Source organism: Oncorhynchus clarkii, chromosome 9 (assembly GCF_045791955.1).
Source record: "Oncorhynchus clarkii lewisi isolate Uvic-CL-2024 chromosome 9, UVic_Ocla_1.0, whole genome shotgun sequence".
NCBI classification, from domain to species: Eukaryota; Metazoa; Chordata; class Actinopteri; order Salmoniformes; family Salmonidae; genus Oncorhynchus; species Oncorhynchus clarkii.
Window position 1 is genome coordinate 57,433,618 of NC_092155.1, and position 22,318 is coordinate 57,455,935.

Consider the following 22,318-nt stretch of genomic DNA (forward strand, 5'->3'; position numbering starts at 1 on the left):
TTTTTTTTTCTCAGACAAAAGTCTGTCATAGTTGAAGTGTACCTATGATGAAATTACAGGCCTCTCTCATATTTTTAAGTGGGAGAACCTGCACAATTGGTGGCTGACTAAATACTTTTTTGCCCCACTGTAACAGTAACATTATTTCAACCCAATAGGCCATTGAATAAATGGAATTTCCTCTTCAACAATAGTTAGGGCTGCTATAAAACAAACAAACAGCCACCAAACGTCTATGTCCTTTCTCTGCTCTTTGCTCGAGCCCTCAACTAACTTCTGCTTTAGCCTCAGCAGTTTGTGTTGACTATTCATTAGCCAGGCTCATGCTGAGAAGGATAGGCTGACAGGCTGGTCTCTGACCTGCTCTCAGCGGTGGGGCCCTGGCTGGGCTGGGCTGGTATCAACACTTCTCCTCTCCCTGCCAGGCCCAACCAGGAGGAATCCTCCTGGGACAGATGTCCCTCTGCTGGGAAGGGGACTGAGGCCACAGCCTGACCAGGCTGTATAAGCTGCTCTGAATGACACACCTCCAATTCACTCTGTTATTTGAGTGGGAGGATATATATTAGACATTTAGATGTAAAGTAATTACACAACAAAAAAAAACAACTGTGTTGTGTGTGTATTTTGAGGGCCTTATATGAAGCGAACCATTTAACTATTTTTGGTTCTATATAGCCTACCACCATTTATCCTACAGTAGCAGTGGATTGACCATAATGTCCAGCAGCATAAGGAGCACAAAGTACTTGAATGAGCAGGGCCCCTATTATAGTCTTCCTGATACAACCATTTCTCTCTTTTGCTCTCTTTCTCCTTTTCCCTTTCCTCTCTCTCTAGATTGCCCACCTCAAACACAGCCCAGTACAAACTGTAGGGTCAGCAAACAGTCATTCAATGTCTTTTCTCTCTGAGTACTCAGTTCTGATGGTTATTGTGGAGTGTAAGCGCCTCAAAGTGAACAGATATTTTCCTCATCATTTCCCTTTCATGTCCTATGTCTCTGGTCAAACATATTCCCAGAGCACCTTGGAGAAGGAACTATTTCCCTTTCATGTCCTTATATCTCTGGTCAAACATATTCCCAGAGCACCTTGGAGAAGGAACTATTTCCCTTTCATGTCCTTATATCTCTGGTCAAACATATTCCCAGATCACCTTGGAGAAGGAACTATTTCCCTTTCATGTCCTATGTCTCTGGTCAAACATATTCCCAGAGCACCTTGGAGAAGGAACTATTTCCCTTTCATGTCCTTATGTCTCTGGTCAAACATATTCCCAGAGCACCTTGGAGAAGGAACTATTTCCCTTTCATGTCCTTATATCTCTGGTCAAACATATTCCCAGAGCACCTTGGAGAAGGAACTATTTCCCTTTCATGTCCTATGTCTCTGGTCAAACATATTCCCAGAGCACCTTGGAGAAGGAACTATTTCCCTTTCATGTCCTTATATCTCTGGTCAAACATATTCCCAGAGCACCTTGGAGAAGGAACTATTTCCCTTTCAACTGGCGATACGGAGTCAGAGAGTCTCTCTTATGTCCCTTTCATGCCAGTGTCTCTGGGAGTCACCGATTTTCTGGCTTTCCCTGAACCATATTTCCTCCAATCTTGATATTAAGATGAGTGGATGGAGGGAACTTTCTGGGCTCTGGTTGGAAGAGTGAGCAATCTTGTCTCACATTAAACACATGACTGCTGTGGTGGCCATTGCAGACCTCCTGGGGAGGGCTTGGCTGGGCTCATCTGTTGGCTGTCTGCATGAGGAGTGGAGTCGTGTTGATTTGCTTTAGTGGAGTCCAGCTGATATTTGCTTCTCCAAATAGCTTGCTTACCCCTATGGGTGTCCCAAAACAAACCGACGAAGACAGCAGCTTGAGCTCATTTCTGAAGTATAATACCTCTTTGTTTATAAGGACAAGCCACACGTTAAAAAAAATATATATATATATATATATATACACACACACAGTTGAAGTCAGAAGTTTACGTACACTTAGGTTGGAGTCATTAACTTGTTTTTCAACCACTCCACAAATTTCTTCTTAACAAACTATACTTTTGGCAAGTTGGTTAGGACATCTACTTTGTGCATGACACAAGTCATTTTTCCAACAATTGTTTACAGACAGGTTATTTCACTTATAATTCACTGTATCACAATTCCAGTGGGTCAGAAGTTTACATACACTAAATTGACTGTGCCTTTAAGTAGATTGGAAAATTCCAGAAAAATTTACATCATTTGAGTCAATTGGAGATGTACCTGTGGATGTATTTCAAGGCCTACCTTCAAATTCAGTGCCTCTTTGCTTGACATCATGGGAAAATCAAAACAAATCAGCCAAGACCTCAGAAGAAAATGGTATACCTCCACAAGTCTGCTTCATCCTTGGGAGCAATTTCCAAATGCCTGAAGGTACCGCGTTCATCTGTACAAACAATAATACGCAAGTATAAACACCGTGGGACCACGCAGCCGTCATACCGCTCAGGAAGGAGACGCGTTCTGTCTCCTAGAGATGAACGTACTTTTGTGCGAAAAGTGCAAATCAATCCCAGAACAACAGCAAAGGACCTTGTGAAGATGCTGGAGGAAACAGGTACAAAAGTGTCTATATCCACAGGTAAACGAGTACTTTTATCGACATAACCTGAAAGGCCGCTAAGCAAGGAAGAAGCCACTGCTCTAAAACTGCCATAAAGAATAGCACATGGGGACAAAATCTTACATTTGGGAGAAATGTCCTCTGGTCTGATGAAACAAAAATAGAACTGCTTGGCCATAATGACCATCCTTATGTTTGGAGGAAAAGGGGGAGGCTTGCAAGCCGAAGAACACCATCCCAACCGTGAAGCACTGGGGTGACAGCATCATGTTGTGGGGGTGCTTTGCTGCAGGAGTGACTGGTGCACTTCACAAAAGAGATGGCATCATGAGGATGGAAAATTATGTGGATATATTGAAGCAACATCTCAAGACATCAGTCAGGAAGTTAAAGCTTGGTCGCAAATGGGTCTTCCAAATGGACAATGACCCCAAGCATACTTTCAAAGTTGTGACAAAATGGCTTAAGGACAACAAAGTCAAGGTATTGGAGTGGCCATCACAAAGCCCTGACCTCAATCCTATAGAAAATTTGTGGGCGAGCAAGGAGGCCAACAAACCTGACTCAGTTACACCAGCTCTGTCAGGAGGAATGGGCCAAAATTCACCCAACTTATTGTGGGAAGGCTGCCCGAAACGTTTGACCCAAGTACATCATTATTATTTTTACATTTTACCCCCTTTTTCTCCCCAATTTTGTGGTATCCAAATAGCTTGTCTCATCGCTACAACTCCCGTACGGGCTCGGGAGAGACAAAGGTCCTCCAAAACACAACCCAAACAAGACAAGCCACACCTGGCAACCTTGGTTAGCGTGCACTGCGCCCGGCCCGCCACAGGAGTCGCTGGTGCGCGATGAGACAAGGATATCCCTACCGGTCAAACCCTCCCTAACCCGGACGACACTAGGCCAATTGTGCATCGCCCCACGGACCTCCCGGTTGAGGCCGGCTGCGACAGAGCCTGGGTGCGAACCCAGAGTCTCTGGTGGCACAGCTTGCACTGTGATGCAGACCACTGCGCCACCCGGGAGGCTTCAAGTTCAACAATTTAAAGGCATACTTTTTAAAGGCATACTATTTGAGGGTATGTAAACTTCTGACCCACTGGGAGTGTGATGAAAGAAATATCAGCTGAAATAAATCATTCTCTCTACTATTATTCTGACATTTCACATCCTTAAAATAAATTGGTGATCCTAACTGACCTAAGACAGGGAATTTTTTCTAGGATTAAATGTCAGGAATTGTGAAAAACAGAGTTTAAATGTATGTATTTGGCTAAGGTGTTAACTTCTGACTTCAACTGTATATATGTGTATGTATGTATGTATGTATGTATGTATGTTTTTTGAGTGTGATAAATAGCTTTTGTAAGGTCTGAAGCTCCTCCTTTTTCAGTATAATATCTATTTTGTTTATAAGGACAAGCCACACATAAAATTATTTTGAGTGTGATAAATAGCTTTTATAAGGTTGGAAGCTCTTCCTTTTTTGTCAGTATTAGGTCTGAAGTCGTCATTAAATAACAGTCATATGCACTGAGTTGGACACTTCACCATCATGGAAACTACTTTGCCCACTCTTGATGATTCATAGGTTTTGACATCAGTATCACATGGCTGATGGGCACCCATTATCAGCATTAGACAACATTCAAGGGTTTGAAGAAAAACACATTGAGATGGATTTGGGTCACATCAGTACAAACAATATAGATCCATATTCATGTAACTGCTTTGCTTACAGTATGTAGCTATTGAAAGTATGTAGGCTAGCTTCCAGTATTATTTAGTCTGGTAGCCTACACAGTGTTAAAAAAAACAATGTTATCATGGTGGAAATACAACGTTAACCATTCACCATGTTCCCATACATCATATCAGAGGCCTGGCTCAATTAGAAGGCCGGCCTGGGGCCATGTTGAGACAGGGACATCCATTATAATGTCTCTATTTCTGTGAAGTGACCAACCCTAATTATGCTGCTGTGGAGCGGCTAGTTCACGCACAGTGGGTGAATGGAGACCCAGCAATGCTGTTCAATCATCTCATTCTGGGAGTGGACTGACTAACCCAGAGGGGGAGATGGGAATACACAGGAGACTCACTCTGTTTCTCTGTGTATTTACAATGTGTCTCATGGTGTTATGATATTTTCATAGTTTTAATGATATACAAGGCTGCATTTTACACAACGAGCAGATAAACGTGTAGAAACGCTGGAATAACTGTGAGCAGTTTATTAGGACAGGCTATATGACGACCAAGCATTAATACAGGGAATTGATATCTGCACGTTATTCACAGCATCATTTGAATACCAACCAGTAGTGTTATTTCTGCTGTCTGCCAGCGATGCAGAGCTCCTGTCTTTCATATTCAGTGTGTCTGTCTTTCACCAGTCCCTCTAATTGCTGTCAGAAACCTTTGAGGGGCTACTTGGTATTTCAAAAGGCTGCTGGGCTGGATGGCTTGCACCTATCAGTAATGTAGAATAGTAAATTATATTTTTTGGTGGTTTTGTATTGCTTGACTGCACACACCTCCTGTAGCTCAGAGCTAATGCCAGCATCTCCCTTTGGGTGCTGTCTCTACCCAGTTACTTTGTTATTAGATGGGTGCTTTATCCAAGGACACACCGTTCCTCATTACACCAAATAGGGCTTTTGCTACATGTAATTAGATCGCCATCTGGCTATCATATCATACAAAATTATACAATACCATAACATTAAGGCATATTTTATGCTTGTGGGGTATTTGTCATTCTAAACCAGGAAAACAGATGAGCATCTATCATCTGAAACAAATCAACATTTCCCTATGCATCTCAAATCTGTCAGATCCATAAACCCCCGTCTGACTAGCTGTGGGGTCTTGGGGAGGTGCTAAGAGGTTTTATAGGGTTTTTAAAGTAGACTCCATAGACATCTCTGTGTCTGCCATAACCAGCAGAGGCACCTGCTCCCCCTCAGCAAGACAAGCTGTGACAGGTGCAAAGCTGTCCTGTGTCAGTGGTAAAGTTCACGCTCATCTTGAACTGTCAGACTGGAAAACAACCTGGCAGCTCCTCAAATGAATAAGATGGAGAGGGGGGGGAATGAGTGTGAGATGTTGGTGTGATATTAAAAGATAATGACCATAGGGTTACTCGGTGCAGTGACACACAAGTTTAGATTCATGTAGGCATTTTTGGAGTGTAGTGCACTGCTGTGATGAGCAGTTAATAGCTAGCGTATCCCCCCCAGTTGTTAGACGTGATTGAACTTGTCATCACTTTAGCTGGCCAGGCTTTTTCATCAATGGAGGACAATGTTTAGAAGGGAAATACATTTAGCTACAAGATATTATACATCCTGCTGCAGATAAATTATTATCAGGATGTCATATTCACCCTCTCAGGATGTCTGGGGACTTTTCTGCAGACAGTTGATGTGTTTCGGCCAATCAAATGTGACACTTTTCATGGCTGTTATTCTTATTAATATGGCACGTCAAACTCATCGCTGCGCTCTCTCGACAGCCACACTGTCAAAGGCGCCACTGATGTGGCATCGAGAGAGACTCTTGAAAAGCCGGATGGTGTTCTGTGCTTTTCAAGGACAGAGAGAAAGTCTCTGTCTCAGAGTTCGCAGAAGTGTTTTATTTTAAATGGATGGAATGAAAAAGTAGGACGGGTGTCTTTTATTTATCTGGCGTTCTGTTCTTGTGAAGGATATTGGCTGGTATTCTGCAGTCATTAAATAGGATAGCTCATCAATGATGGAGCTCATGGTATGCTAGGACTGAGTATAAGAATAACAGTGAAATGTAAAAATAAAATCCAGGTATTAACTGTACTTTTTAAGTCATGGTTGTAATCATGTTGAAAATGTGTAATAAAAGTACACATTTAACAAAAATCTCTCCCTATCTTGTTTTTACCTTTCGGAAACAGCAAATCACTGTTTGCTATTGTATTCGATAACCTGGAATGTTCCAACAAGACTTTCCTGTCTATATAGGACTTCTGACTCGGTATCTGCAGTGCGCCTGCTTGCTCCTGTCTGGTTCCATTCATTTCAGATGAGCTCTAAACATAAGCAGTGAGCTACATCATTCATCAAAGTCACCACAAATGGATGGAGAAGAAAAAGAGAGCTGTTTTGTTGAATCCCCTTGACTACATGTTATCGAAGAAGGCCGTTTATTTCTTATTTTTGGTGTCAGGCCGCCCAATGAGAATCCCTTTGGGAACGGAGGAGAAGCAGATTTAGGTGGAGGTGAATTTCAGCATCGCTGTCGGGTACACATTCAGCTCCTCTCCTTCTCTCCTGGCCCTGGCTGGCTCTCTGAACTGTCAGCTCCCCTCTCTGTCTCAGCTGCTGGAGAGAGCGACTCCTGGGTGCATTAGGAGGGCGAGGAGATTAGATACCAAACGCTGATATCTCTCGTAGCGCTGCATCACACCATTTGTATCTGGCCCCAGAGACCTGGCTTCGCTGGCTCGCTAGCTGGCTGGGGAGATTTAAAGAGCATGCTCATTTTGGTTTTCATTTTCCTTTTTAGTTTTCAAAAGATGTCAGTGGATTTCACAACTTTAACTAGCTGTGTAGGCTGTTGTGTGTGGATGTATTGCTACATGTGCTTTTTGAATACATGTTTACTGAGTCCTGATAGAGCTTCTGGATTCCTTTACTAGGCACTACTGTTGTGATTATTGATTGTCCTATCTCTGAGGTGAGGTATTTGCCTCTGAATTCATTGATTGTTGTGGGGAGGCTATTTAATTGCTCTCCGTGACGGCCAAAACACAGTTGGAACTGTACGACGGGGGAGACACGACTTGCATATGTCAATGGACTCAAAAGCCCCCAGAGCCCTACATGTCTCAAAGCATACTGCTTATTGTTATGCAGGCAGCACAGCATGGGGCTCAGTGTGTGTCTGTCATGTGATGAAAAAAATGATACCACCTATATTCATCCCACTCATTTGTGTTTAGCCAAGTTGAACATGCTTTGTATTTTTCTGTCCTTTTAGCTCAGACATTCCATGAAACGGTGACAAAGTATTTAACATATTCTCCCATTGGATAATTTTAGCAGTGTTGGTTTTTAATCCATTTAGGTATGATGGTATTTTAACCAATTTCTCCCAAGTGCCGTAATAAGAAAAGTACTTCGTATGCACAACAATAACCAATGAACACCTCACAGTAAATTACTGAAGTGAATAGTCTCGTGGAATTATCATGTGATCATTCTGAATATCACTATTTTGACTGTTAGATATGTTGTAAGTAGCTATTTTTACTATCAATGACTGGATTATAAAGCATTGGCATTTTTACTAGATCATTTTAACCATCCCAGGCCATTAATCACTGTTTTATAACCATTTAGATGTTGCTTGTGCTTGTTATAGTAACTGGTTGTGACCCAAATCCATGCTTTAAAAAAGGTCTATAAAATATATTACACATCTCTCATTGTGGTGTAATATAGGCCTACACTACCGGTCAAAAGTTTTAGAACACCTACTCATTCAAAAGGTTTTTCTTTATTTTTACTATTTTCAGTGGAGACATCAAAACTATGAAATAACACATGGAATCATGTAGTAATCAAAAAAGTAAACAAATCTAAATATATTTTATATTTGAGATTCTTCAAAGTAGCCACACTTAGCCTTGAAGACAGCTTTGCACACTCTTGGCTTTCTCTCAATCAGCTTCACCTGGAATGCTTTTCCAACTGTCTTGATGGAGTTCCCACATATGCTGAACACTTGCTGGCTGCTTTTCCTTCACTCTGCGGTCCGACTCATCCCAAACCATCTCAATTTGGTTGAGGTCGGGGGATTGTGGAGGCCAGGTCATCTGATGCAGATCTCCATCACTCTCTTTCTTGGTAAAATAGCCCTTATACAGCCTGTAGGTGTGTTGGATCATTGTCCTGTTGGAAAACAAATGATATTCCCACTAAGCCCAAACCAGATGGGATGGCGTATCGCTGCAGGATGTGGTGGTAGCCATGCTGGTTAAGTGTGCATTGAATTCAAAATAAGTCACAGACAGTGTCACCAGCAAAGTACCCCCACACCATCACACCTCCTCCTTCATGCTTTACGGTTGGAAATACACATGTGGAGATCCTCTGTTCACCCACACCGCGTCTCACAAAGGCACGGCGGTTGGAACCAAAAATATCCAATTTGGACTCCAGACCAAAGGACAGATTTCCACCGGTGTAATGTCCAGTGCTCGTGTTTCTTGGCCCCAGCAAGTCTCTTATTCTTCTTATTGGTGTCCTTTAGTAGTGGTTTCTTTGCAGCAAATTGACCACGAAGGCCTTATTCTCCTCTGAACAGTTGATGTTGAGATGGGCCTGTTACTTGAACTCTGTGAGGCATTTATTTGGGCTGCAGTTTCTGAGGCTGGTAACTCTGATATCTTCCGTATTGACTGACCTTCATGTCTTAAAGTAATGATGGACTGTCATTTCTCTTTGCTTATTTGAGCTGTTCTTGCCATAATATGGACTTTTACCAAATGGGGATATCTTCTGTATACTACCTTGTCACAACACAACTGATTGGCTCAAACACATTAAGGAGGAAACAAATTCCACAAATTAACTTTTAACAAGGCACGCCTGTTAATTGAAATGCATTCCAGGTGACAAACCAGCTTCATGAGGTTATGTACGATAACTGTTGACTTTTTGTAATCAGCTGCGTAAATCCAAACTCTGTCTTGTGTCAAAATTGTTAATTGGAATTGTAATCATATTTGATTTGACTTACCCCGGTTTCCACTGTTCTCCAAAAGATGTACAGTACCTTTTCCCTGGAAAGTGACTAGGCCTAAACATGTAGGCTATTTATTACAAACAGAAATATCTACATAGCATTTCAGCTGAAAAGAATGAAAGCAAAAGACATTCAGGAAAGATTCATTTCAGAATGGGGAATATACATTAAATTACCTTTGGATAGTCAGTCGCTGTCTGTTTACTGTGTCTTCAAGAAGCTTACAGGTGTCTTTGAAAATGGACACAGCTATTTACATTATTTTAAGAGAGCATCGTTAGAAGAGGCAGTTCTTTTAGTGGAGTGGATGGAGCTGGCTAACTGGCCTGCCAGTGGTAAGTGAGAAATCAAAGGCAGAGGCTGAGCTCAGAGACTTGCCTCTCTCTGCCTGGGTCTGTGGGGGCAACTCCAGAGGTTAATGAATCTGCTAGGCCAGCTATCATCTAGGGAGGGAGAGAGTATCAAAGCACATCACTCTCATAACAGGTTTTTCCTGCTCTTTTTTTATCCAGGGTTGAAAGCTGAATTTACTGCCTAGTTATTTTTGTGTGTAGATACTGTCATTTGGATGAGTGTTGTTTAGTTAAAAGTATCAAGATTATAAACGCAATGCACTAGTTTGTGTGTACAGAGTTCTGCATTCTTTGTAAGTTCATTTATATTCCCAGGGCCCTGAATGTGGTACCTGAGTACAATGCCGTCTTTTTAAATGTCACTGTTCTCCACCATCTCCAGATCCTCTTTTTCATTTAACTGTCCCTTTTCTTTTCACTTTTCTCTTTCTCTCTCCTGACACCATCTTCACCCGTGGTGTGTTTCTCTCCGTCTCTCGCTCCCTTTGTGATCTCTGTCATCCCACACACCTTCTCTCTATTCACCCTCGCTTCCGTTCCCCGCACCTACATTCTATTTTCCAAAGTGTCATCTACAATCCCTGAGTTTCTGGCTCCAGATCAGTAGAAATGTGTAGTTCATTAGAGCTCCCCCTGTGTAATGTAGAACACTGACATCTTATGTAGAGGCCTGATGATGGCATTACTCACATCACTCGATTGCTTTATAGATACCAGACAGGCTGTGCTGTAAGGAACAATATCATCATACTTCATCTTACAGTAGCAGAAGCTCTAAGTGTTAGAGGCAGACCCCCAGCATGGATCATCACGGCTCTGAGAGCTGGGGTTTTACATGTACCTGTCACTGTTACTGATACAACATTCAACAATCCTCAGCCCTGTGGATGATGGCTGAAACAACAGATTTTAAGGCCCTATAAAATCTACAATACAAAGAACGCGGACGAAATCCAGATATTAAATTGGAAGTTAACATAATAAAAAAATACATTGAACAGTAGTGAATCAATTTAATATATTGAACAGAATGTATCAGTGATTCGTATTTCCTGCAACTTTCTGAAGAGGCAACGAGAACTCCCCTTGTATGTGCATCTACCACTTTGTGTAGCCGTTAGCGATGATACTAATGAAAAGTCTTCTGGTAGATGGAAACAATTTCCCAAAAACCTTCTCAATGAAATGTTAATTACAAAGTAGCCTATGCTTACCTGGCAGAATGATATCATGATTGTTTACATCAATCCAGTGGGTATTTATCATCACATGTTAGCTACAAAAAATACTGCAAAAAAACTGCCTCTTGCTGATGCACACTGGAAAGAGTTACTACACGCAAAATCCATTGCCCAATGTTATAGAATGGCGTTGGAATGTATTGCGGCCGGTTTGCAGGCTCCTGCTATTTTGTGTTTTCTTTCGCTAATCCAAACTTTTTTTTGGACATAATGTTTCCGCCATCGTTTCCTATGACCGAAAAAAGCTTCTGGACATCAGAACAGCGATCACTAACCTCGATTTGGATGAAGATTTCTACTTCAACTAGTGGAATGCACAGGACATATAGCACTGTTCACCCCGGACAAGGCCCTAATCCCCGAGACTCTGGAAGAGAAAGAGACGGCGATATAGAGGCGGGCGTGCAGGCACCTTAATGAAGCTACGCCGGTGACGAAATTAAGAACGGTAATATCCTATGTTTCTCGGAAACCTGGCTGAATAAGGACATGGATAATACACATATACTGTAACTGGTTTCTATATGCATCGGCAGGACAGAACGGCAGCGTCGGTTATGCTCAAGGTGGATGGGTGTGTCTTTGTTAACAGCAGCTTTTAAGGAAGTCTCGAGGTTCTGCTCCGATGAGTTAGAATACTTCATGATAAGCAGTAGAACATACTACTTACCAAGAGAGTTTTAATCTAGATTTTTCATAGCGGTCTTTTTACCACCACAAACCGATGCTGGCACTTTTAGATCACACTCAATGAGCTGTATAGGGCCAAAAGCAAACATGAAAAGCTCATCCAGAGGCGGCACTCTTAGTGGCCTGTGATTTTAATGCAGGAGAACTAAAATCCGTTTCACCTCATTTCTACCAGCAGGTCCTCTGTGCAAATAGAGCTGAAAAAAACTCTAATTACCTTTACTCCACGCACAAAGTTCTTCCTGACAGGACACTCCCAAGTGGTGAGGGTAGGCAACAATACATCCACCACTCTGAACCTCAACACGGGGACACCTCAGGGGTGTGTGCTTAGTCCCATCCTGTACTCCCTGTTCACCCACGACTGTGTGGCCACTCACAACTCCAACAACATCATTAAGTTTGCCGACAACATGATGGTCGTAGGCCTGATCACAGACGACAATGAGACAGCCTATAAGGAGGAGGTCAGAGACCTGGCAGTGTGGTGCCAGGACAACAACCTCTCCCTCTACGTCAGCAAGACAAAGGAGCTGATTGTGGACTACAGGATACGGAGGGCCGAGCACACCCCCATTCATATTGACATGGCTGTAGTGGAGTGGATCGAGAGCTTCAAGTTCCTCGATGTCCACACACTAAGGCTCTATCATGGTCCAAAGACACCAACACAGTCCTGAATAGGGCAAGACAAGTCCTTTTCCCCCGAGAAGGCTGAAAAGATTTGGCATAGGCCCTCAGATTCTCAAAAAGTTATACAGCTGTACCATTGATGCTCCCTGACATCAAGGACCTCTATACCAAGCGGTGTCAGAGGAAGGCCCTAAAAATTGTCAAAGAATCCAGCCACCCAAGTCATAGACTGTTCTCTCTGCTACCTCACAGCAAGAGGTGCTGATGCACCAAGTCTGGAACCAACAAGACCCTGAACAGCTTCTACCCCCAAACCATAAGACTCCTAAATAGTTAAATAGTTAACCAAATAGCTACCTGACTACCTGCATTGACCCTTTTTTGCACTAACATTTTTGTCAGCCTCACATACGCTGCTGCTACTGTTTACTATATGTTACTTTTATTCCTAGTTATATGTACATACAGGGCATTCAGAAAGTATTCAGACCCCTTGAATTTTTTCACATTTTGTTACGTTACAGCCTTATTCTAAAATGGATAACTCCCCCTGTCTGTGTATGTGCGGTACGTGAAGAATGGGAGAAACTCAAATACAGGTGTGCCAAGCTTGTAGCAACATACCCAAAAAGACTCAAGGCTGTAGTCGCTGCCAAAGGTGCTTCAACAAAGTACTGAGTAAAGGGTCTGAATACTTGTATTAATGTGATATTTCCATTTTGTATTTGTAATAAATTTGCAAAAATGTATAAAAAACATGTTTTTCTTTGTCATTATGGGGTATTGTGTGTAGATTGATGGGGGGTGGGGGGGGGGGGGGGGAACAATTTAATCAATTTTAGAATAAGGCTGTAATGCAACAAAATGTGAAAAAGTAAAGGGCTCTGAATACTTTCCGAATGCACTGTATCTAGGAGAAGCCCAAGTCAAGGATGTGGATGGTACTGCTGGGTGTAATGAGAGACAGCGCTGAAGTTAAAGCATCAGAATTATTGCTCCATAATCGGTTGTTCAAAGCCAGTGGGACTTCTTTCGCTCTCGCTCTCTGCTACCGGGGAGAACCAGCAACGAACACACAGTCCTCATCTGGCCACCATCCCAGCAAATGTTGTCTACCAACTGTTGTCTAACCACCAAAACAAGGGAAGGATCATTTCAAAACTTTCAAACTCATAACCATGTCACAGAATAGAAGCATTTATATTCAGAGGTGGACCTAGTGACTGTGGTTGCAGTGTTATGAGATATTTAAAAAGCAAGAGAGTGAAAGGGGAAGACTGTTGTGATGGAATTCAATGGGGGTGAGAGTGGAATTTGGATGAGTTGTTGTGGTACAGCAACTTCCAGCCCAGAATATGGATCAGAATAGGAAAATGCAAATGATGGTTGTGTAATGGCGTGATGTTGTCTGTGCTGTGCAGTGTGACTATCAGACTGCAACTTGGAATTATTACTTGAGCGGAATTCCTCCACCTGAGTTCAAATAAGCTGCTGCTGTAGATTCTTAATAAGCAAGTTACCACACAGCTCGCCTCGCTCATTAGATCTCACGGGAATAGATGATATAAATGGTTTATTTCCCATCCCAGCCATGCTCAGTTATTTTTCATACTGTCCAATCAAATAGATATCCATCTCTCCACTTACAGCATAGTGTGGGCTGCAATCCCCCTTCCTTTCGGCCATTTTCTCAAGATAACCACAAAGAAAATAGAAAGATTTAAGAAAAGGTTACGTGCAGTGAGAAAGTGGTGAATCTCTATTTGTCTGTCATTAGTGAAATCTTACAAAAAAAGTTAGAGTGTTGAGGTATTCTGCATTAAGACAATACCATGATGAGCCACCTCTAGCTTTGATCAACGCACAATAATAACTCCACATTTCAACGGAAGATGAAGACAGCAGTCCTCCCAGGATTTCTCAAACCTAAAAGATTCCTCTCCATCTTATCCTGCTCCACTTCGTCTGTCTTTCTGTTGCAGTTTTTCCAGCAATTATTGAAGTGATTTGTTTATTCTATCACTCCAGACATTTCAGATCTAATTTCTAAAGTCCATTGAGGCCTCTAATTAAAATATGCAGATAGGGTGTTAATTATTAGACACGCCATCTTTGAATTAGCATTGTATCCAAATCAATGTAGTCATTCATGTAGGCTTTGATCAAATAAATATACACAGACTGTTGTATTGTCAATCATTCACACATTTTCCCTCTAAACCCATATTTGGCATCATGTCATACAAATGTGTCATCCCGATTCATACAGAAACGTGATCAACAACCACTACAGAGAGCCTATCCATTTAATGACCGTTTACATCAATGCTTTGAATACAAGAAATCTTTAGGCCTAGATTGAATCAGATCTAACGTTAACCGTCCATAGCCGACACCCACATAGCTTAATGTTTTTGAGGTGTAACTGTGTTGGAGCTGTCAAATCAGTGAACAGCTGCTCTTGATCTTGTCACAAAGCCACACCTGTCACACTCCTGTTACAAGTTCACAATGACAAAGTGTAGGCTAAATAGAAATAATGACGCTCAAATTGAAAATCATCAAACTAAATAATGAGGATTTCTATCAGCCTAATTGAAGTGTAGATTACATCTCACATTCCAGTGTTCAAACTTGTAAGCAAGGCTACATGGAATTTCTCTTAATGTGACTCTTAATGCATGGGATTTCTCTTAATGTGACTCTTAATGCATGGGATTTCTCTTAATGGCAATGTCCGCTTTAGGTATAATACCAGTAGCCGCTTGTGGACTCTAACACAGTTCCACCGCCAAAACAACCACTATGCAGATGTTGGCTAAAGCGAATCTGATTGAATAGAGCCCTTAGGCTGCTGCTCCTCCACTTCCCACCATGTAATGCTGAATCAATGCAAAGTGTGTTTTGTGTCTGGCAAATGAAAAATACAAAGGGGTTTGATCAATTTACAAGTGAGATATGACTGAGGGCTTGTAGCTTTCCGGAGTGGGAAACATTGTGTTCTCTGTGTGCACATTTAGTCCAGATATTTAGATTAAACTAATACTTGGGAGCGGTGGATTACAAAGAATGTTAGATAGAAATTTGAAGAAGAAATGGAATTTCTTTATTGCCTCTATGCAATGTCCTCCGGTATCCTAGTGGAGATTGAATAGGCCTACCACCTGGGAGCTAACGATAAGCTAGCAGGAGCACCGGACTTTCAGCACCATGGCCAGCTCCTGCTCTCTGTGTCTCACATTGAATGCAGTTCTGTCTCTCATTCTCTCAGTTCTGTCTCTCATGAATACTCAAGGTTGATGTGATTATGTTCCAGCACTTCCCTGTGGAAAGTGTACTATTTGAGGCATTGCTAGAGTTTGATATTGTGCTACCCATCTGAGTTTTTTGTGACTTTTTGGAGGTTACTTCTAGAACACAATGGTTTGCCATGCTGACTCCGTTGTCTGCCGAGGAAAGACACTTTCACCAGTGTTAGACAGATTTCAAACAGTGTGAGCAGCAGTACACCAGTGGGGTTGTGTGGTTGCTTCCTCTGAGCCCCCGTCACCATGAAGGGGATTAGCTACAAATTAAAAATGTGTTTAAGAGAGTGTTTAAGAGGATTTGGGCCCAGTTATTAGGCAGATGTGCTGCGATCAGAAAAACTGATGTCTTCATTCTGCTAAAGCTAGTTTACCCATGTGGGGGATTTTAGCCCGTGTTATAGATGGAGAGGAGCCAGCTCAGCCCAGGCAGCTTCCCCGCTCTCCTCCCACCCAGGCAGATGTCTGGAAGGAGGCCCATATCTAGCTCCACTTCCATGTGAATTACAGTGGGAAACAGAAGATGTTCTTACTTCAGAATGTGCTACGCTCTTTTGACATTCAGTAGGTTAGCTGATATCCACGTGGGCAAGAGTAAACATTTAATGCAGGCTTATATCCCCGGGGCCACGAATGTGTAAAATGTATGCACACATGACTGTAGGTCGCTTTGGATAAAAGTGTGTGCTAAATGGCATATATTTAGAGGTTCACAGCAAAGCTGTGAACACACTGTTATTGTCTGAATTCTTATTCACTTTTTTTCTTAACATGGTCAAATGACTCAAGCATAGACTGGTAAATTGTTTTCTAATTTGGCACACAGAAAAGAGTAAGACCTAGAGGCCATGAGTAACTTGGTCAAAAATAATGGCACCAATTGACCTATAAGGGGCACTGTTATGAGCAGTCTCACATATACAGTACGTTGCCCTGTTTGACCTAAAGACTTGAAACTTTGTGTGCATGATGAACAAATTTGCCCATAAGGTCTGTCAGGATTTCCCTCCTAGGACATTTTTGAAAACCTTTGAAAAACATATTCTAATGAAACCTATGTCCAAATACATCTGTTAACTTAGTTTGAGAAACGCTAAGGGATTGGTTAAAGCCAGAATTCTTAATTGAAACAATAACAAAGGGTCACCCCACCTTTATTTTGGTTTTAAAAAAGCTGTGGGATGGGCCCGGGGAAATGTAACCACTCTCAAATTCATAGACAGAGCTAGCGATGATGACCCTCCATGATTATAGTTTTAACCATCTGTTGAGGCTATACAGTGTTTGTTTACATTTACTAATTTTACTAACATCGGAGTTAAACAAACTTATATTTTTTCTGATGGGGTACGACAGTTGAACTAAGCTCATGTGGCAAGTTATAAGAATCAATGGTTATATATAATTCATTAAGTCCAAAAATGTATCTAAGGGTTCTAGTTTTAAGAGATGGCTGAGTTATTGACGAATCAGGAAATCTGATTTTACCTGTCTATTTACATCTTTTGTACATCCACTCCACAATGAACTATGAACTTAAAACGTTTGGGGGTCATCATATACATTGCCATGATGAACCATGTTAAGTTTGGCATATCTTAAAAAATAAGGAAACTATTAACAATTCACTTTTTTGACTATGTACACTACCGTTCAAAAGTTTGGGGTCACTTAGAAATGTCCTTGTTTTTGAAACAAAAGCACATTTTCTGTCCATTTAAAATAACATCAAATTGATCAGAAATACAGTGTAGACATTGTTAATGTTGTAAATGACTATTGTAGCTGGAAACGGCAGATTTTTTTATGGAATATCTACATAGGCGTACAGAGGCCCATTATCAGCAACCATCACTCCTGTGTTCCAATGGCACGTTGTGTTAGCTAATCCAAGTTTATCATTTTAAAAGTCTAATTGATCATCAGAAAACCCTTTTTCAATGTTAATAGAGCTGAAAACGGTTGTCTTGATTAAAGAAGCAATACAACGGGCCTTCTTTAGACTAGTTGAGTATCTGGAGCATCAGCATATGTGGGTTCGATTACAGGCTCAAAATGGCCAGAAACAAAGAACTTTCTTCTGAAACTCATCAGTCTATTCTTGTTCTGAGAAATGAAGGCTAATCCATACGAGAAATTCCCAAGAAATTGAAGATCTCGTTCAATGCTGTGTACCATTCCCTTCACAGAACAGCGCAAACTGGCTAACCAGAATAGAAAGAGGAGTGGGAGGCCCCGGTGCACAACTGAGCAAGAGGACAAGTACATTAGAATGTGAAATATCAGGAAAATAACACTAATCCATTAATCAAATTGAACCCAGAATTGATATATACTGATCAAAAATATAAACGCAACATGCAACAATTTCAAAGATTTCACTGAGTTACAGTTCATATGAGGAAATCAGTCAACTGAAATAAAATCATTAGGCCCTAATCTATGGATTCCACATGACTGGAAATACAGATATGCATCTGTTGGTCACAGATACCTTAAAAACAATGGGCTCACAATGGGTCTCAGGATCTCATCATAGTATTTTTGTGCATTCAATTTGCCATCGATAAAATTGCGCAATTGTATTTGTTGTCTGTAGCTAATGGCTGCCCATACCATAATCCCACCATGGGACACTCTGTTCACAACGTTGACATCAGCAAACCCCTCGCCGACACGAAGCCATACATATGGTCTGCGGTTGTGAGGCCGGTTGGATATAGTGCCAAATTCTCTAAAACGACATTGGTAGAGAAATTAACATTCAATTCTCTGGCAACAGCTCTGGTGGACATTCCTACAGTAAGCATGCCAATTGCACACTCCCTCAACTTGAGACATCTGCGGCATTGTGTTGTTTGACAAAAATACACATTTTAGAGTGGCGTTCAGCATAAGGTGCACCTGTGTAATTATCACGCTGTTTAATCAGCTTCTTGATATGCCACACCCATCTGAGTTTTTTGTGACTTTGGATTATCTTGGCGATGGAGAAATGCTCACTAACAGGGATGTAACCAAATTTGTGCACAACATTTTAAAGAATATTTTTGTGCATATGGAACATTTCTGGGATCTTTTATTTCAGCTCATGGAACATGGGACCAACACTTTACATGTTGCGTTTATATTTTTGTTCAGTATATAAACTCAATACATTAAGTGATGACTTTAAGAATGATTACCTGCTGCATTCAAACCAACCTAGAGCACTAGACTAAACTTCACTTGTGTCATGCTTGTGGTATTGAGATAAACATTGTAAAGCTTTCACTGATTGCACATAAATTAAGATAGTTCATACATGATAGAGTGCTTGCTTTGTTATCCAACTGATCTTGTGTTCTTTCTGTTATCCTGTGAACCCCGTCCATTGCTGCTTGCAGCTGTATTATTACATTATATTATTATGACAGGCTATGTAAACTGTATTATTATTGCACTGCATATTTACACTTTGTGTTTGTGAACACATTCACAACTATCTGAGCGTTTGTTTAGTAAGCACTCCATCACAGATTGAGTGTGGTTTTATGCTGGAGAGAGAGACACCCAAGTCCTCTTTAGTTTGCCAGCCCTTCAGCAAGGCTGAACTAATCAGTTATGACATTGCTTATCAGAACAACTTTTGAAAATATACCAAAGCTGTCTGTTATAGTTCAAAGCTATATCTTAACTGAAAAAAACAAAACAATAGTATTGCTTCTTTAACAGCAACAAGGGAGCTGTTTTGACAGTAATGCCTTCTTTAGATTACATGCAGAGTGGTAATATTAATACCAACACTTTTTATTACAAACATTGAATAATTACACTAACTAAATGGCAAGCCAGGTGAGCACAATGAGATTCATCAAAATAGAAATGTTTTATCTAGTAAATGAGGATTTATGATTTAAATTCCCCATAGTTGCTTAGAAACACAAGTCTTTATGGATTGTGTTCCTTAAAGAGTGTTGTATTTGCAGTAGGCCTATAGCATGGAAATACAATTTCTTTATGCACACTATTACTAGGGTTTACTCAACATTCTATTTGAGACTTTTACAATCACAGTGTATTATCACTGTAAATCAAAGAGCAAAACAGTGATATTGTCTTCAGAGAGAACTGGGTCATATTTTTCATAGCCAACTGCTTTTTCTCCATACAGCTGTGTTCACAGAGGTTCCCCATGACATCACAGCACAGAGTGGTCAGGACGTGGAGATGGCGTGCTCCTTCCGGGGGGCAGGCCCCTCCTACTCCCTGGAGATCCAGTGGTGGTACATCAGAAACCACAGAGACTGGACAGAGAAACAGCCCTGGACCACCAATCAGGTAGCTAGACTGGTATTTGGTATTTTATTAGGAACCCCATTAGCTGTTGCAAAAGCAGCACCTACTCTTCCTGGGGTCCACATAAAACATGAAACAAGACATAATATAGAACATTAATAGACAAGAACAGCTCAAGGACGGAAATACATCAACTTTTTTTTAAAGGCACACGTAGCCTACATATCAATACATACACACAAACTATCTAGATCAAATAGGGGAGAGGCGTTGTGAGGTATTGCTTTTTTAATTATTTTTTTAAACAGATTTGCTGTTTTTTTTTAGCAAAATGAGATGGAATGGAGTTCCATGCAATAATGTCTCTATATAATACTGTACGCTTTCTTGATTTTGTTCTGGATTTGGGGACTCTGAAATGACTCCTGGTGGCATGTCTGGAGGGGTAAGTGTGTGTCGGAGCTGTGTGGAAGTTGACAATGCAAACAATTTGGGATTTTCAACACATTAAGGGACTGCTCGCTCTCTGTCACTGCTTAGAGAATGTTGCTGAGGAGGTGTTCTGTGATCAGTGATCACAGGAATGCGGCAGAGCATGGATAGTTGTGGAACAGTCTTCCTATTCTCCTTCATTGCAAATCCCAATGTAAATAGCAAATAGCAGTAAGTAGTGTAGGATATGCACACAAACTCCTTTACTCAGTCTCAATCTTTAGTTTGCCATCGTGCACAGCTATACAGGTCAGAATCAGGACCAACTAATAAAGTACACAGAGCTAAACTGAGTGAGGTGAGCAGCACGTAACAAACCACACATGAATCACTGCAGTAGGCAGAAATAGCAGCAGGTTCCCCAGGTGCCCCGGAGGCACAAGAACAGAAGAGGAGGCTGAGGAAATATTTCATCAGGAGGACTACCTGAGCTGTGCAAAGCAGAGCAGGTTTTCCATAAGGACGTGACGTTTTCCAGGCCTCCTGCTGTCTTTCGACACTTTTTTATTGGAAAAGGGAGAAATGTAAAGAAACTTCCTCTCACCTCACTCAGATTCATTATTCATGATGTGCCCCTGGAGGACTGGCTGTTACACCATGCCTCCCTTGCTGGAGCGTGGGCCAGGTGGTGCTACTGGCCTAGAATACTGTACAGTCTGTGTTGTAATGTAGTCAGGCCTACACTATTTTCCTGGATGAACCATGTCTACAGGATAATATATTGGTTCCTCTCAGGTTGAAATGTATTGCATACTTTTTTGGGTTTTGAATTCATATTATAAATGTGAGTTATGCCATGAATGTGGAGATGAGTACCTTGGGGGGAAACACAGGTCTCACTTCTAGATCTATTGCTCTGAATAGAGTGGTGATTCTCCGCATACAGTATGCAGACTATGCACAGAGGAACACTGGGTTTATGTCATTTTGAGTCCAGCTGTACCTTTTTGATGCAATTACCTGTAAAGTGGGCATTATTAGGCCCATTGTTCTGCTCTGATCAAATGGTCTGGAAGTGGACTCATTGATGTAAGGCATTTTTACGCAATGAAGAAATTGTTATAAAAGTATGTCTAATGTTTCTCATTCTTTGAAATATTTTCCTACAGGTTGTACCCCAGGATGAGATGTCAAAGGATGCTACCAAAATAAGTGTGAGTCTTTACTGCATTATATGTTATATCTCCTACCTGTCTGGTGTCTCTTTTACACCTTTGTTTGTCTTGTTGGTCATTTAGTGTCCAATAGAGGCCTCATTACCAAAATTATACAATAAATGGTAGGGTTAGGGGAAAAACAAATATGTATGTATGTATATGTATGTATGTGTGTATGTATATGTATATGTGTATATGTGTGTATATATATGTATTTACATATACATGTTTTTATTATATACAGTTAAAGTCGGAGGTTTACATACACCTTAGCCAAATACATTTAACTCAGTTTTTCACAATTCCTGACATTTAATCCTAGTAGAAATTCCCTGTTTTAGGTCAGTTAGGATCACCACTTTATTTTAAGAATGTGAAATGTCAGAATAATAGTAGAGAGAATGATTTATTTCAGATTTAATTTCTTTCATCACATTCCCAGTGGGTCAGAAGTTTACATACTCAATTAGTATTTGGTTGCATTGCTTTTAAATGGTTTAACTTGGGTCAAAAATTTCGGATAGCCTTCCACAAGCTTCCCACAATAAGTGGAATTTGGGCCCATTCCTCCTAGAAGGAGCTGGTGTAACTGAGTCAGGTTTGTAGGCCTCCTTGCTCGCACACACTTTTTCAGTTCTGCCCACACATTTTTCTATAGGATTGAGGTATGGGCTTTGTGATGGTCACTCCAATACCTTGACTTTGTTGTCCTTAAACCATTTTGCCACAACTTTGGAAGTATGCTTGGGGTCATTGTCTATTTGGAA

At 41.1% G+C, this 22,318-nt stretch overlaps 1 protein-coding gene across 1 annotated transcript in view; it reads left to right on the forward strand.

Annotated features, from left to right (window-relative positions):
- Positions 1-22,318, forward strand: part of LOC139416608 (V-set and transmembrane domain-containing protein 2-like protein) — a 31,443-nt gene that overhangs the window by 3,700 nt on the left and 5,425 nt on the right. The window contains exons 2-3 of the mRNA XM_071165474.1: positions 19,778-19,944; positions 21,504-21,548. Coding sequence (XP_071021575.1) covers positions 19,778-19,944; positions 21,504-21,548 — 212 coding nt within the window. The remainder of the gene's footprint in view (positions 1-19,777; positions 19,945-21,503; positions 21,549-22,318) is intronic.